This window comes from Sinocyclocheilus anshuiensis, unplaced genomic scaffold, assembly GCF_001515605.1.
Source record: "Sinocyclocheilus anshuiensis isolate Anshui unplaced genomic scaffold, SAMN03320099.WGS_v1.1 scaffold1365, whole genome shotgun sequence".
NCBI lineage: Eukaryota > Metazoa > Chordata > Actinopteri > Cypriniformes > Cyprinidae > Sinocyclocheilus > Sinocyclocheilus anshuiensis.
In genome coordinates, this window is record NW_015551032.1 from 433,892 (window position 1) to 447,644 (window position 13,753).

A 13,753-nucleotide genomic window follows, 5' to 3' on the forward strand; every position below is an offset into this window, starting at 1 on the left:
AGGGGTACATTTCACATCTCAAATATAGGCTAACCAAAATGATTGAGCAATAGCTCAATGATCCTAAAAGTTTTAACCCAGGAAGGCTCTTCTAGACACTTATCAGTGGAAAACTTCGTCACAGTTAATCAGACACCTTGACATAGTGTGCTAAATAAAGTCTAAGAGCTTAATTCCCTCCTATAGTATTCTGTTAGAACAAGTGCCTGAAAATAGCTTGCGCGAAATGTCTGACGTCTTGATGGATCACAAAAATCTCGCGCGGTCAATCTACCTTTGGAACGTTCATAGCTCAATCCTCCTGGACAACTTCCACAGATGGACAAACCTGAGAGAGAGAGAGAGAGAGAGAGAGAGTAGACGAGGGTCAGCCGATTAGTAAGGAAAACAAAGTAAGTAAGGAAGACAAAGAGAACTGTGCTGACAGGGAAACTGAGGACACTGTGCCTCACAGTTACGCACTGGTGAGCGTGATTTCACCAAGTACAACATGTTTCTGGATCAACATCCTAACCAACCAATGAGAATTAGTATGACAATTTACCAATAACATTAATAACATTAATGTAAACAATAAACATTAATATAATTAAAGAACATAATAATATGCATTTTTAGAATCAATATGTCTCTGCCAACAAGAAAACAATATTCCTTCCTACAAGTGTGAATTCAAATAGTCTTAACTCTGTCTGCAGTTAAAGGGACAATTACTACAGAATGTATGAAGATAGTAAAATGGACAAAATGTAAAACAGTAGCCTACTTACTGGACACCAGCACACTATTCTATCCACTTCTTTGTGCAAAGAGACACAAAATGTTAGTATTCGTTTCCCGTGAGAACAGATTGAAGGGGAATACCAAAAGTCCTACGTCTTTCACTTTCTGTTTATAGGCGGAAAAACAACAGAATAAAAAGATACCCCTATTGGCAGTCTTCCAAAATATTAATTTTCACCTGAAAAAGGTATACTGAATTTAACGTTCGTTAGCTATTTTTTTCTTGCAAACCACTAATAATTTTTAGCGATTAATTTAGCCAGCGATTACAAAATGATTGGTGATTTAGGTTTATATAGCGCCATCTGCTGGTCAGTGAATGAAAGTGGAAAATAAACGCTTGCCAGCTTGCTCGGCCTCCCTCTTCCCTTTATATTCCAGTAGCCCCTCACTGCAGAACACAAGATCCAGGGGGCGTGGTTGGATCCACATCTAGGGGGTGGAGATGGGTGGGTTTAGGGATCAGGGGGTGGAGACGGGTAGGTTTAGGTATATGTAAGGTGGGAGGGGTTGGATCTGGAGGAGTTGGATCCAACCACGCCCCCTGGATCTTGTGTTCTGCAGTGAGGACCGTCTCTTATATTCTGGTTCTGACCACTTGATCACAGATCACGTTCTCTGGTACTTTTCAATTCTGGAAAAAAAAAAAATAATAATAATAATACACTGGAAATACACTGAACTGACTTTAATTGATAAACTGACTGTTTTCTATTGTCCTCTTGCATTAGCAGCACACGTTTTTCCTGTTTAACACTGTAAAGCTGCTTTGACACACTCTGTATCGTATAAAGCGCTATATAAATAAAGGTGACTTGACTTGGAGCTTTTACAATGAGAATGAAAAAAACATCACGTTTACAGTTTGTTCCAAATATTAATTTCTTTATCTCTGGCTTTATAAGAAAAGACAAAAACAGAAAGTTTTTTTTTTTTATATTTATTCTCTTGTGAAAATAAATGTTATTTTTAATAGTTTATACTCATTCACTAGAGTCCCTTATGTTTGATGATCTCAGCATTATCCACTATCACACAGGGCTCTGTGTCAGGATCATCATCATCATCATCATATTCATCGTCGTAGCATTCTGGACGCAGGCAGCGAAAGCAGAACTCCTTGTCACAGTGGGGACAAATAATGTTAGGGCAGCCCTCACCATTGTGTGTTAATAGGGCCTGGCATCCCAGACAGGCCCTGAAGTACGGGCATCCATTCACTGAGCTTTGCGGGTCACTGATCTGTTTGACGCTGAGGAGGGCAGCACGGAGTGCACAGTTCGGCAGCATGCAGGAGTTGGTGGTCGAAGCGTTGCATGGCCACTCCCTCTGACACGCCCAGCAGAACTGAAACACGCACCTCTTTGCTTTAGAACAAGTTCTGCAGACTGCTCGCTGTCCATCCAACTTTCTGATATCAGATCGCTGACAGCCAGGACACTGCAAGTCAGACAGACAAGTTAAATCATTGCCAGTAGGTGGCGACAAAATACTTTTGTCACTATAAGTTAGTCATTGAATCATTCACTCAGTCTATCCTTATTAACGATGCTACTGTGTGTTGGAAGGAGATTCAGTGATTAATTTGGTCAGAATTGTTTGGAACTATAAAAAAACAATATTCTGCAATTGTTCTGTCTAAAATGTTATTATATAAATGTTATTATAAATGTTATTATATAAAAGTTATTTTCTTATTGAACTGTTGTATAAAATGAACTGTATCAGAGCATAACTTGACTAACAACAGGTTGCAGTATATTGCGGTATCCTCTTTTGGAAAAACAGATGTTAAATAGATGCTAAAATCTTCTAAATGAATAGATCTCTTTTCTTTCCTATAGTACGCTGTCATAATGTGGGTAGTTTTTACAAATTCATGAAAATAAAATGAAAATAACAGTTCTACCTTTGGACTGGTCATGTTTTAAAGTCTGCTGTTCCACATCCACAGATCGACAGAGAAACCTGTGAACAATATGAGTTACTGGTCACTTAAAGTAACGTAATAGTAAGCCACTGGTGAACAACATGAGCACAGTTTTCAAATCAGTCAGTAAAAGGCCAATATAATAATAATAATAATAATAATTAAAGCAAACAAATATCTTCTTCACTGGCAGATCATAAACACACCAAACTCAACACTTGTCTGTGCCAGGAAGCTGTGTTCCTGTCTGTAAGCACAACTCAAATGAAGGGGAATACCACAGTTTTCACTTTCACTTTGTCTTTACTCACTAATCTTAAGCACAACCCTCTATGACCTTTCTTTCTCACTGATTATGTGACAGGGTGGGATCACTTTAACTGACACCAACAGTTAGTGCAAGATTTATTGTCTGTTCAGCTTAGAGCTGTCATATGGAGGGCAGAATGGTATTCAGAGGTCTTTTTTATGTGACATGAGCTGCATTTAAAAATGTTAGTTATAGCTTTTTACTTGGTCAGTGTTTTTAAATGAAAGTCAAATACTTTAATACTCCCATCTTAAAAATATGTAATATTATAACTTTTAATAAGATAAAAAAAAATACAGCAGTGATTTATTTTACAAAACTAAAAAATGCATTGCATATTGTATTTATTCTTGCATTATACTTTAATATTTCATTGCACTTTTCCCAAGATAATGATTATTTCTAGTCTCCCACCTTTTATCTTTGTATTCAAAAACAATTTGCGACAATCAAGTTTTTCTTTTCTTTTGGGTGTTTTAAAGAATTGATTTCTGTATTTAACTACACAGCTAGGCCTATTGTTATTTAATACATTGTAACCGTTTAAAATATCTCAGAACTAACATGCGCACAAGACCAGGCTGAGAATGTCGATCTTGTGTTTGTAAACAGAAACATAAACGAACGATTCTAACAAGCTGTACCGGCATGTTCTAAATATTAAACTGTCATCTACTCCTGTGCTGCACAGCTTACACAACTCTGGGCTGTTGTTCCTGTATACACTTGTTAATGTTTACAAATGATCAGGAAATGACAGCGTTTGTTTGTGATTTAATATCTATGAGTAAGGCTACAGTCTGGGGATGCTACATGGCTTTTTATCTGTCCCGTACAGTAATATATTGTTCAAACAGGATGTCATTAGTAAGTGATGAACTTTGACGTGAATGGCAGATCGGACCACATGACAGACATATCCCAAAAATCACACGTAGGATCAACATAATCATAGAGGTGTGGAGAGTATATAACGCCCTCTCACCTGTTAATACGAACAATGTTTGTTTCGAAGAGGAGTTACACTTTGGCTGATCTGATGTTCTATTCTATACTGCTGACCAATGACAGACAGGCCTCGGCCATGGGAGGAGCATGCATATAATGACGCCTGTGAATGTGTGTGGAGTTTATTCCCAACTCTGGAGCATGCCCAGAAGAAGCTCATTTTATTAAGTGTGACAGAAATGCGTATAGTTGCAAAGAAGTAAGACGAGAGACACTGCAGAGTGGAGCTGGTATTCATTGGTGTTGTGTAGCATCGGTTCCATTACGGTTGTGTATTACCTGCTGAGGTGGTCTTGGCAGTGTTGGCATGGATTCAAAGTGTACGTGCTCTCTGAGATCTGGCAAACGGACCTGAGGACATATGGCCAATGGGCTGGTAAGGTTTTCTTCAAAGAGTGGGTTCCTTTCTGATTATTATGTAATTATAAAATTATCTGCTGTTTAGTGCAGATGCATGAGGAGCAGAAATAAACCGATCACGTTTAATAATACTAGTGCCAGTTAATAATTTGCTTCTTCTTTCACTATGAATGGTATGGCAAACTGTTGTAGCATATATTCCCTTTAACTAACCATCTAAATGTATTATTATGCTATTAATGCTTTTAATTAAATTATTTGTGATAACAGTGACAAGTTAATATACCAATGTTACTGGTAATAAATTAAAAAGTGAGTTATATCTACAATATGTTAACTATTTACTTCCAACTAGTGTGCATTCCAGTTGCCGCTGGTAGTCATTATAGTTTTACTAGCAACTAATCATCAGGCACTATTTATTTCTCAGTTTATTAGATACAACTATCCATTAATGCAAATCTTTTCTAATTGTTACTAATAACATTTTGATGTCTTACTATTTTTTAAGAATAACTACTAGTGACTAGTGTTGTTTTTGGCGGCCTGTTTTAATTTTAGTTTTAGTCTTTGTGTGAAGCTGTCATTAGTGACCAGCTGAACAGATGCTAGTCACTACTGTAATAAGTATTCATATCCAATGAATAGTTAATTATAAGAGTGAAAAAGATACTAGTCATTATAACATTGTACTAGTAATTTTAAAATAATTATTAGTATCTTAAAAACACAACTTTAAAAAAAAATACATGTTAAAACAGCTTGCCATAAAATTCTGATCAAGATGATTTCATAAATAAGTTTTTCTGAAGTAAATTGTATATTTCTTTGAACATCAGAACTGCCACTTCGGTGTTCAATTGTAGTAAAATATTGTTTTATATGAGCTGTCTAAAATAATATTTTTTTCTCATGCAAATGTAAAATTATCTGATGTATGGCCTACTGCTCTACACACAGGAAAAGCTTTCCAGGAAACATAACATGAATTTCTATTTGAATAAAGTCAATGTAGCAGGTTTTGTCACTTGTCTCTTTTATCTAGACTTAGATGATAGTGATTGATATATCTTGCTGACAAAACTATTACCATTTGCGCCAGTTTGTACCGCTCAGCATTGGTTTTCTGCTGGCCCACCTAGTGGACCATGCTTTAACCAGCAGAATCCTGCTAATTAGCTGGTGGACCACAGGGAGTCCAGCAGGCCGGCAAGTGATGCAGCAGGGTCTTGCTGGAGCAAGACAGATGTTTGTGGTTACATAGCATGGGGGGCGTCACACCATCATCTAGTGTCCAAAACACAACATGTGCTTGTGACCTGCTTTGCTGTTTTTTCTGCAGGGGTGTTCTTTTGCATTGGTTGTACAGTACTCATTCTGCTCAGGGCATCTGCAATTCTGCATAGCCAGAAACTCGTCATTGCTGCCTTTTTCTTATTTACTTAAAATGTGCAGATTCCAGACGTAATCAAAACAGCCTTAAAAATCAGACACAAACAATTATCAAGCGTAGCGTTAGTTCTGGCAGGTCACGTTAGTCAAGCTCGCATCAGCTGACCTTCAGCTGATCCCCATCTACCTATGGGACTACGACACCTATCTAAGCATTCATATATAAGGTCCCTCAGTATTGTCAGCAGTTTTCGCATTGCTCAATAGCTAATTACCCTCCTCCATCCCCAACTCCTCCTCTGTCAGTCGGGATTCAGCCTTCTGATTCTCCTTGAATCAGACTAATTCTAAAATGTGTACATAAAATGATTGAACTTTAACAATATCTGCAATACATTTATGTTAGTTCTGTTCTGTTTACCCTGGGGGGGTTATCGCTGCTCTCCCTGCTCTCATCCATGCTAGGCTGCATGGAGGCGCAGGGAGTTCTTGCCCAGAACAGAACCATACCGCCAATCCAAACTGTATGCTAATTGTCAATCATCTATGACGATAGTGGTCCTGACAGAAATAGTGGTTGAAGTTGGGTGATCAAATGATAACTGACAATAGAACAGGAAGGATGAGATATTTCACTAAACCTTCCTGTCTCTCACAGTTGTAACTGGAGCAACATCAGGGATTGGTCATGCATATGCTGAAGAGGTCAGTAAATAACTCTCTTTTTTGAAAACATTAATTATGTGGGAGTTTAATAGCATCCGTTTTGATACTAAAAAAAATTCACTGCAGATCTTTGTAGTTTTTTTATCCGAGTAAGTTGCATATTTCCTCTATGCTACAACATGCAATATTTTACTGATTTTGGTGTTCTAACATGGCTTTAGCCTTCGCTTTAAGTCAAGAAATGTCAAGTTTGCGCTATAATTGTCATTAAAATGCAGCATTTGACAATATAGGCGAATTGCCATAATCAACTAGTCTGAAGTATCCAGACGCACTAGTAATTTCCATTTTCCAAAATCTGCACGGATGTGGTATGTTATCAGATTAAAATCCGGGCCTCTCTTGGCCGCCACAGTGTGTTGTTCTTGTCCTCAGTGAAGGAGTAAGTATGTCTGTTTACAATGTGTTTGCGCTCCTGCATATCTAACAGAGAATAAGAGGGACTCCTGTGATTGACTTCCACAAGTTATTAACACTGTTATTGGAACTGTTATTGTCTACACAATGAAAGTTAATGGGGTCCAAAACAATATTGGACTCAGTGACTTTCATTCCGTGGATAAAAATCTGTTGAAATGCATGGCAATAATTACTATTCTTCCTATTTCCTCTATATACATACACATTTATCTTTGAGGATGTATTTGTGTCTTAGCTTGCCAAACGAGGATTAGACATTGTTCTGATCAGTCGCTCGGATGACAAGCTTCGCAGTGTAGCCAAGGAAATAGGTGAGTTACAAAGTAGAAGTCAAGATGAAAAATGTAGCTTCTCGAAGTGATCAGAACAGAGACAAATCCGTTTGTACGCAAGACCTCAACCACATTTTCTTAAAGGGGTCATATGATGCTATTTTAAAGATCATTATTTTGTGTATTTGGTGTAACAGAATATGAAGGAAAAATTGAAATCGCATCATATGACCCCTTTAAGAGTTTGGAATGATACAACTGTAAAATGTTATGGCCCTATTTTTAAATGTCATGAACCATATTTGCAAATATGCTGCTCAAAGAATGGTCTAATATTCAGCTCATTTGTGATCTATCTCTAGTCTGTGTTCTTCTAGCCAGACTAGTTTTATGTGGGAAAACAGCGTTATTTTCATACATTTAGACAGAGCAAAAAGTATAAATCTGAATGTGTTTGTTTCAGAATCCCGGTACAAGCGCCAGACACATCTGATTCAGACAGACTTCACAGAGGGCCATTCCATCTACTCTGCTATCACACAACAGCTAGAGGGCCTAGAGATCGGAATTCTGGGTAAGATAAAGATCAACAATGATGTGTAAAACAGTGAAGATGGTGCAAAAGAATTAAATGAATTTTGGTAAGCCTTATAGGGGCCATAGAATAAATGTTTTTCATTTCTGGAACCAAAAACCATCATAATTTAGTTTTACATTACCATTTTTTAAATCCTTTTTTATTGCTACTGTACCTGCTTCTACAGTATACAAATGACTACACTTCAATGTCAGTAATGTCAGTGGACTACAAGGCACTACAAGTGGACTTCAAAGCTGCTTTGAAGTGTGTATTGTGAAAAGTGCTGCACAATTGCAATTGAAAATCAAAACTGAAAATTTTAATTAAATGCCAGCTACTCATTTTCTGTATATCTGGTAATTCCTCCCCCTAGCATCATCTTCATCATTACTGGTGATTAGGAGTAAGAGTATTTACCCTCCCCTCTATCTCATTATTTCAAGTCAAGTCACAGCTGCTGTTTTTCCCTGCTTATTTTCTACTTGTAGTAGATCTATCAACAGTTAGTATGATAAAACACACTCAATACACTGTACAGGATAATTCAGTCTGCATTTATTTATATCTATTATTAATTTATTCTGTTTTCTCTGTAGTGAACAATGTAGGTATGAACTATATAGGGGTTCTGGCAAATTTTTGGGATGTTCCTGATCCAGACCAGGTCTGACTCAGCTTTTCTACACCACACAGCTTGACTTTCTACTCTATTGTAATCTGAATCCATTGTATGAAAGTGTCTATTACATTAAGTACTTTTTTCTGTCTCCAGAGAATCACAGAGGTGATAAACTGTAACACACTATCCGTCACTCAGGTAAGACTATCTGTATGTGAACCTGTTTACACACGGCCTGTTATACCATATATTTGTCATCTTAAATATCATCTTGACATAGCAGCATACATAGGCTCTTTTACAAAATGTGTGCCATTTTGTGTCCTTTGTGTGCATATGTAAAAAAAACAATACAGAGGTTGGAAAAAATAATGTGAATGCCTGGCAAATAAGCAATATTTCTTTATTAAAGTGTGTCACCACAATTTGCCTTTAATACAGCTTACTACCTTCTTTGAATAGATTCATATAACCTTTGAATGGCCTCCAATTGAAAGTTGTCTAAAAAAAAAAACATCTGCCAATTGCTTCAGAAATGTTGGAAGAGGGAAGATTCTTAATCTTCTCTCCAAAACTGGCCACAGGAATTTGATCATATTAAAGGGGTCCTATTATGCTCTTTTACAAAGTCTTGATTTTGTTTTGGGGGTGTACTAGAACAGGCTCTCATAGGTTGTTCGAAAAACACATTATTTTTCATATATTTTACATTATTACAACACCTCTCTCCCCAGTCTGGCATGAACGGCTCGAATAGTTCCTGTATCAAATGAAGGCCCGCCTTCTGAAATATAAAATGTGCTATGATTGGTTAGCTGGGCCAGTGTGTGTTGTGATTGGCAGCACTCGGCGCCTGATCGGCGTCCCATTCGGAAAATATGCGTTGTAGTCCAAACGAGTCGTTCGTTGTAGTTGTACAGAAAAGTGATTTCTGTTAAATAAAATATCTCCTTTTGAAGTGGACTTTGAGCTTTGTAGATCTTTTTTATGCTCAAACAGCAACATTACAGACTAACTAAAGTTGAAAAAGTGAAAATGCATAATAGGACCCCTTTAAAGTCAGGTGATTGAAAAGGCCAGGGCGGATGTTGAAGGTCATCTTGGAGCTCCATTCGCCGAGGTTTTCTGATCATATTGCTCACATTTTAGCATTGGTGTTCATGATGAAAGTTTTAGCAATTACAGCTCCTTCATGTATGTTAGCTTTGTAAAGTGCCCTGTGGTTGGGTTTTTTTGTGGAAAGAGAGTGTACAAGGTGAAAGCTGAAGTTTGCTGTCACTTTGCAGTAGTAGTTCTGTTGTTTGGACACAATATTTCTTAGTACTCGACCGTTCCTATCATTCAATCACGCTGAAGTCTTGCCATGCTTTGTTGATGGCAATCATAATTATAAAGACACCAAACAACTGGGCCATTAACAGACGTTCCCGTGATTTGTCTTTTTTGTAAGTCTAACAAGTCATCGATTTGACCCATGGCTTACTAAACACTGCTGCGCACAACTTATACTGATATACAACCTAGAGCGTATAGACAATGGAAAGATAAATAAAAGATAATTGCAACGTTTGTTTGTTTTTTACTGCAGCCTACACACACAATATTAACCCCTGTAATGATGTTCACATTATTTTGTCCAGCCCCTGTAGATGAATATGGATATAAAAATGGATACATATTATATGTTATAGATAATCAAATAACTTATAAGCTACATACATATAAAAATACATACATACACTACCAGTCAAAATTTCGAAATAAGTTTTTTTTGTATGTTTCTTATGCCAAGGCTGCATTTATTTGATTGTGAAATATGATTACAATTTAAAATAATAGTTTTCTATTTGTTCATATATTTTAAGATGTAATTACCTCTGGTGATGGTAAAGCTGAATTTTCAGCAGCCATTACTCCATTCTTCAGTGTCACATGATCCTTTAGATATAATTTTAATATACGTATTTGGTGCTCAATTATTAATGGTGCATATCATTATCAATGTTGAAAACAGCTTAGTTTCTATTCATTTTAATACTAAATTAATTTTTGAATGGTAGTGTATTATGGTTTCCACAAAAAATATTAAGCAGCACAACTGTTTTCAACACTGATAATAAGAAATATTTCTCAAGCACCAAATCAGCATATTAGAATCATTTCTGAAGGAAATATAAAAACACATTTTAAACTGTAATGTTAATCAATATTACTGTGGCACATTGATCTGTGATTCTAATGACAATAAGAATTTGGTGGCGACGACAACAGTGATGTTGATGACAATGTTGTTGTTTTGTAGATGAGCAGACTCATTTTGCCAGGCATGCTTGAAAGGTAAACACATAGCCGGCTCTGATCATATCTGTTTATTATGAAAACTGTGTTTATGCTTTAACTGAGGGCTTGTGTTTGCTGTCAGGGGGAAAGGCCTCATTATAAACATATCATCAGAAGCTGCATCTCAGCCCCAGCCAATGCTGTCGGTGTATTCTGCCACTAAGGTACATATCTTTGTTACACACAAAACTAATTTCATGCAGCCTTACAGAATAACACACAAAAATAACAACTAAAGTCAAGTGTCTTCCTCTTCTCTTACACCTAAATATTTGTAACATATTTCGCTCGCTGTCTGCATGCAGAATACAGGTCAAAAGGAATCACGGTTCAAGTAAGTCCAGTACTAGTAAACATCTTGCATTATTATTATTTTTTTTTGCCAAACCTTGATGTCGTTTCTCTGCCTTTGTCCAGTGTGTGGCCCCGTTTATGGTCTCCACTAATATGACTCATAATGTGCCTGTGAATCCACTGGTGAAAAGTGCTGTTTCATTTGCTAGAGATGCTCTGAACACTGTGGGTTACACAACATACACAAGCGGATGTTTAACTCATGCACTGCAGGTAAACACCACTCACAATCAGTTTGTATAATGTGGGATAGCAGATTTATAACAATTTTTACCCTCTTCTCAATACATATCTCAACAGTTTGTACTATATAAACATACAGGGTTCGTGTTGTAATGTCCTATACATTTTTTTTTTATTTCAATAATTTAGAAGTATGAATATGTTATGGATTGATAACTTACCACCCTTTGTGGTTTCAGCACTTTGCACTGTCCATTTTTTTCCCGGGCTGGCTGCGTCTCTCATCCTTTTGTGTGCAACGCATGGCAACATTTGCTCGTAGCATTGAACCCCAATTAAGGGAGAGGATGGCAGAGACAAAAAACAAACAGCACTGACACAAATCAGTGGACCACAGAGACGAACATAAAAATCACACAGATACACAAACATGCGTATAATGGCATCAACAGTAAGAACTAAACACAAAAACAGTTTTTACTGCAGTGACAGGAAAACAGATGCATAGTGACATTTACATTTTTAGGGTAAGTTGGCAGATCTATGGTCTATATAAAATTAACATTTTGTATTTGCATCAGAATCAGGAGTCTGAACCTATGGACCCTTTTCACGGTTCAGTTCAATGACATTTACACTTGCATTTACAGTAGGGTAAATTGAGAAAGGGTACATCTAACTCTCCCTCCCTTAACTGCATATTATTTAATGTAATGTATATTTACACTGCTGTTCAAAAGTTTAATAATTAATGATTAATGCTAACATTGAATTTTCAAAAGACAGCAAGATCTTGAAAGGAGTGCAGATTCCTTTTATGATGGATATCTTTTTAGTTACAAGGGCATCATTTTTCCCTTTGTTTTATGTGTTGAATGAATCAGCATTTGTTTAGAAATGCGATATGCCAATTATGATGCTTAAAGGTCTAGTTGTGTTGGCAATAATTAACCACATCATATGAATGATTCAATTAATGATTATATGATGAGCCTTTCATGCAGTTTCAAATACGGAGTGACAGTAGATTTTACCTCCCTACGCCAAGCTGTTCTATTTATCCTGCTGTTGTTGTTTTTTTTATGCATTCCAAGTCCAAGTAAGAAATGTGAAAAATATCCATAGGATAGCACTGAAGAACATTAACTACTTTATAATCACTAGTTTATACTATTGGCTATGACTTTTACATACATCATGTATTTATTGCTTTTCAATAATGTGACATGAAAACTCAGTCTAGACTGAAGGAACAGCATTATAATTAGCATAAAGAAAGAGGCAATGAAGAAAAAAGAAGACGGAAATATAATGACAGTCTTCTGTTTACAGACTCTACATTCAGCTATTGTATATAGTGCTGGGGAACCGCAGTACATCCTAACTGAACTTCCTGTTGAGCTAAATTGCTAATAATGCACCTTAATGTTTTCTGATCTCAGATTTCTAAATACTTCAGATTATATGGAAACTGGATTGTGTAAAGTGATTTTTGCATACTGAAAGCACTGTTAAAAACTTTTTTATATATATAATAAATGTACAGAATGGAATTACTTGTACACATCTATTATTTAGTAGAAGTCTCTTATTATTACAGATATGATAAAGGCCTGACATTCTTGGACTTTGGCATTGTGTTTTTGTTAATGCTTAAGTTAACACACACGCAAATGTGCAAAATATTCAAGTATTATTTTAGCCAGTGTCCCTTTTCAGTTGACAAAGACCAGCAGTCTCAACACAAACATCATCTGTTCATGAGCTCCCTGCTCCGCTTCAACCCAGACAGCATGATCATAAGCACAAAGAGCCTTTGAACTGTAAAAACGGCAAGAAACACACAAAATCAACAGGATGTAAAAAGGCAATGCAAATGGTCAGGGGAATTTCTTGAGGCCCACAATATGAAATCCAGAATTACTAATGAACACAGGTGCACAAGAAGACTTTGTCATACGCACACACACACAAAAATGTAATAATAATAAATAACATGTCTATATAAATGCCCAGTAATTGACAGTAAATAAACTATGAATGCACAAATTCAATTCAAGTGCTCTAATTGGAAAGCTGAGAGCAGCAGTTCTGCCATGACACCAACAAGGACCCAAACCCACAAGGGCTCCTCAATGGCTCACAAGCTGTAACTGGGTCACAAGGGGACCAAAGGGTCTGTTTTAGATCAAGAAAAAGCAGAAATGATTAAAAAAAATTCTCCAACAGTGCATTACAATAACAAAAAGCAAACAAAAAGAGAGTAAACAGATTCACTTTTCCCTATTACAGTGCAACTGTAACCACATCTCATTTAAGACAAACTCTTTCCATCCTAACTAGTCAAACATTATTTTTTCCATATTGCATCTTGCACTATATAAAGTCGTGGCCTAATGGTTAGAGAGTTGGACTCGTAACCCAAAGGTTGTGGGTTCGAGTCTCGTACCGGCAGGGATTGTAGGTGGGGGGAGTG

At 36.7% G+C, this 13,753-nt stretch overlaps 2 protein-coding genes across 2 annotated transcripts; one reads left to right on the forward strand and one right to left on the reverse strand.

Annotated features, from left to right (window-relative positions):
* Nucleotides 1-1,728: 1,728 nt before the first annotated feature.
* LOC107661208 (probable E3 ubiquitin-protein ligase RNF144A-A) lies at nucleotides 1,729-2,962 on the reverse strand. The gene is made up of 3 exons (XM_016450700.1): nucleotides 2,892-2,962; nucleotides 2,693-2,751; nucleotides 1,729-2,223 (listed from the first exon to the last, which is right to left on the reverse strand). Exons 2-3 carry the CDS (start codon nucleotides 2,705-2,707, stop codon nucleotides 1,774-1,776), a joined length of 465 nt encoding a protein of 154 aa, XP_016306186.1. The 5' UTR covers nucleotides 2,708-2,751; nucleotides 2,892-2,962; the 3' UTR covers nucleotides 1,729-1,773.
* A 1,165-nt stretch (nucleotides 2,963-4,127) lies between these two features.
* Nucleotides 4,128-13,648, forward strand: LOC107661247 (very-long-chain 3-oxoacyl-CoA reductase-like). Its single transcript, XM_016450747.1, has 12 exons — nucleotides 4,128-4,136; nucleotides 4,221-4,407; nucleotides 6,442-6,488; nucleotides 7,165-7,240; nucleotides 7,665-7,775; nucleotides 8,378-8,445; nucleotides 8,554-8,598; nucleotides 10,703-10,737; nucleotides 10,823-10,902; nucleotides 11,007-11,074; nucleotides 11,158-11,307; nucleotides 11,517-13,648. The coding sequence occupies exons 1-12, from the start codon at nucleotides 4,128-4,130 to the stop codon at nucleotides 11,652-11,654; spliced, it is 1,014 nt and encodes a 337-aa protein (XP_016306233.1). The 3' UTR covers nucleotides 11,655-13,648.
* Nucleotides 13,649-13,753: the final 105 nt, after the last annotated feature.

Bases quoted from the DNA above. Each gene is read 5' to 3' on its own strand.
- LOC107661247 (XM_016450747.1), top strand. The intron at 10,738-10,822 runs GTAAACACATAG...GTTTGCTGTCAG, and splicing joins TTGCCAGGCATGCTTGAAAG to GGGGAAAGGCCTCATTATAA. The intron at 11,308-11,516 runs GTAAACACCACT...TTGTGGTTTCAG, and splicing joins GTTTAACTCATGCACTGCAG to CACTTTGCACTGTCCATTTT.